The sequence below is a fragment of the Amphimedon queenslandica genome, unplaced genomic scaffold (genome assembly GCF_000090795.2).
Source record: "Amphimedon queenslandica unplaced genomic scaffold, v1.1 AMPQUscaffold_12761, whole genome shotgun sequence".
NCBI classification, from domain to species: Eukaryota; Metazoa; Porifera; class Demospongiae; order Haplosclerida; family Niphatidae; genus Amphimedon; species Amphimedon queenslandica.
In genome coordinates, this window is record NW_003547003.1 from 13,590 (window position 1) to 16,462 (window position 2,873).

A 2,873-nucleotide genomic window follows, 5' to 3' on the forward strand; every position below is an offset into this window, starting at 1 on the left:
AAGGCATTAATTTGACAAAATAACTAAAAATACATGTACATGCATAAACTACATAGTACCTGTAATTGGCGATGGCTCAGAATGGTCTTGATAATTTACTATAATGTAAAATCATAAATAAATTATACTGTAATATACATACTTTGCTCAACTGGTTGCGATGTCATTATATTGTGTCGGTCTCCTGTTATAAAAAAAATTTGTGCACATAATTAAAAAATTTCACTTAAAAAGTAAAAAGAGACTTTAGGTGAACAATATTTTCATTCACTAACTGATAAAATGAGCTCCTGTTTCACTGATCCTTTCTATTGCATTACACAATGTGCTCCAGTTTGCTCCTCCATTATCATCAACATCGTCCGTCCTACTCAACCATTTTGAAATGCAAGCCTTGAGACATGCTTCAGCTTCAGAATTATCCGATTTGATATTGTTCAGAGTACGAGAGCGTAATCCTAACTCCACTCCAAGACTATGCCAGCTTCTGTCATTAAAATCTCCATCCCTCAGATCATTGAGCACATCTTTTAGATTTCTGATTGTCAGTGTACTCTGAGATGCTATAGGTAGTTAGTAAAAGTGGAATGTTTTAAAGGTGGCTTTAATGTTAAAATTAAAGAAAAAAGTAAAATTAAATGCCAGTTAATTTTTTGCTAGTTATATTAATTTATAGTAACTCACATGTAAAGCATACAATAAAAAACACATAAAAATTTAGAAAATAAATAATAAGGGCAATAAAATATTTCACTTCTATGGTATACATTTATTCTGTGTACATACCTTGTCTTGCTGGTCTTGTTCCAGTATAAGCTACTGCTGGAGGAGGTGAAGGCTGTTGTTGAGAGCAAGTGAGACCTCTATACTTAGGCAAACTGAATTGATCTACAATTTACAAAAAATACAAAAAATAAAGGTACGTTTAACGGTGAAAATAATAGAGTGTAACAATACATGGAAATTTGGCAGGACGAATTTGGCACATAGTACTGGCACATGTAGTTCTTTTTTCTAAAACTTACTCACAAAATTTATTATAATCCAAACTGAACAGATCCCAGTTTAAAACAAAATAAAGTGGTCAATTTCCTTGTTCACATCATGACTAGACGTGTTCTTATGTTGCATAAAAAGCTTGAGCTTGTTCCTAAATTTTTTTACAAATTTTTAAAATTAATCCAAAATCGAATAAAAGTCCCTATACTAGAACATGGTCTTGGCCAAATTTCGCCAAAATTGAAAAAGAGAGAATTCTCCATTTTTATAATTTTCCCAATAGAGCGGTTGCAGTGACGTCACAATTACTTCCGTATGGCAAAAATTAATGAGCCTCATTCGTTTACAGCAGTAAAGTTGCTTCTTCTAGAACTTCTTTCATACAGCACAAGGCAGAAAAGGAGTATAACTAAAGCAGTAGTAAGCAAGAAAGTAGCGATAGCAATAATTACAGGAGTAACAAGGCAATGCTGTGTTCACTTTGGCCGCTTCACTGATTCTCTATCCGAGGACTTTTTGCTTCCTTTGCATCCCTGAGTCCGGGAAAATGAAAGAGCAGCATGAATTAGCCATGCTCATAGTTAAGGAAGCCTGCCAAAAGAGTTTATAGCGCTGTACAAATGAATGGCACAGTAGCCATTTTGCCATGCGGAAGTAATTATGACGCACGCTGTGACGTCATATGAAACCGCTCTATACATACATGTATACACATACTTATGTTGAGTAGAAATGATTCCGATCAAAATTAATTTTTTACGAATTTTAAAAGTTATGCAAAAATTGGGACAAAGTCCCTATACCATAGTACAGGATCATGGACCAAATTTTGCCAAAATGAAAAGGAGAAAATTCTCTATTTTTATAATTTTTAATGACGCACTACATGCACTTATGTTGTCTAGAAAGTTTGAGCTGATTCCAGTCAAATTAGATTTTTTACGAATACTTTATAAAAAATTGGCCAAAAGTCCCTGTGCCATTATAATACTTAATACGATAATAATACGTTAATACGATAAAACTTACAATCCTTTGCTATAGTTTTAGCTGCTTCCTGGACAACAAGATTTTCACTTTCGTGAAATATACAGAGGATATCATCCAGCGTATTGGGCACCACACCAACTGTTTTCTGAAGATTTGAAACGAGCTGGCTCGTTCTGTGCGCTAAAGACTGCCCAGTAAAAGTATCAAGGTAAGTGTTCTTCTCTCCCGGTGATATGATCTTCTGTGCGGCACATTTCTCGACTACTTGCTGAAAAATAGTTGAAGAACTTTGTAGGGCTTCCGATAGAGTGTGATTATTGCGTGAAATGGAGTCTTGGGCTGCTTTCTTTATAGCTTTATCCTCCGCCATCACAAAAACACACGAGGAGCAAGCAAGATCAACGAGATAACGAAGCTGAAGGTTGGTACTTATGGTATGATGGGGTTTACTTTATTTAACCCTCCAATTAACCCTTTAGCTCTACGATTAAACGGGCGCCATCTTGCTGTTGAATTTGTGCATAGTTTTGTACAATAGAGGTTTGTTCCTCCTCTCTTGCAGTCAATGGCTAGTCATAAAAGCGGAGGTGATATTGGTCAGCCCCTCCACTGGTCTGAGAGGGAGAGAAGGCTCTGGATACTAGTATTATTTATATGTTCAATACTTATTTATGCTGCCAGGTCCTCCCTCTCTGTATCTATAGTTGAAATGGCCTCAGAATTTGACTGGAATAAAAGAACGTGTGTAAGTGATGGGAGGAGACTCTCATTAGTAACTCCTCCTCTTTTGGGTTTTATAGTTTAATTATTTTAATTATTGTGGGTGTGGCAATCAATAATACGAATAGTTGTATTTTTTACATCCACTTCTCCCATTGACTATT

The 2,873-nt window shown here is 35.5% G+C and overlaps 2 protein-coding genes across 2 annotated transcripts in view; one reads left to right on the top strand and one right to left on the bottom strand.

Annotated features, from left to right (window-relative positions):
- Nucleotides 1–28: 28 nt before the first annotated feature.
- Nucleotides 29–2,430, bottom strand: LOC109586858 (uncharacterized). The gene is made up of 5 exons (XM_020003087.1): nt 2,029–2,430; nt 787–888; nt 276–563; nt 143–184; nt 29–98 (listed from the first exon to the last, which is right to left on the bottom strand). The coding sequence occupies exons 1-5, from the start codon at nt 2,357–2,359 to the stop codon at nt 49–51; spliced, it is 813 nt and encodes a 270-aa protein (XP_019858646.1). The 5' UTR covers nt 2,360–2,430; the 3' UTR covers nt 29–48.
- Nucleotides 2,431–2,472: 42 nt separating this feature from the next.
- LOC105314595 (solute carrier family 17 member 9-like) overlaps nt 2,473–2,873 on the top strand; it is a 5,051-nt gene continuing 4,650 nt past the window's right edge. The window contains exon 1 of the mRNA XM_020003082.1: nt 2,473–2,734. Coding sequence (XP_019858641.1) covers nt 2,555–2,734 — 180 coding nt within the window. The 5' untranslated portion in view covers nt 2,473–2,554. The remainder of the gene's footprint in view (nt 2,735–2,873) is intronic.

What these genes read in the sequence shown, in the direction of transcription:
- LOC109586858 (XM_020003087.1), bottom strand. Translation starts at nt 2,359, where the DNA reads ATGGCGGAGGATAAAGCTATAAAGAAAGCAGCCCAAGACTCCATTTCA. An exon ending in AACAAGACCAGCAAGACAAG is followed by an intron (nt 564 to 786) that starts GTATGTACACAG and finishes AACTACCTATAG; the next exon opens with CATCTCAGAGTACACTGACA. An exon ending in ATCGCAACCAGTTGAGCAAA is followed by an intron (nt 99 to 142) that starts GTATGTATATTA and finishes TTTACATTATAG; the next exon opens with TAAATTATCAAGACCATTCT.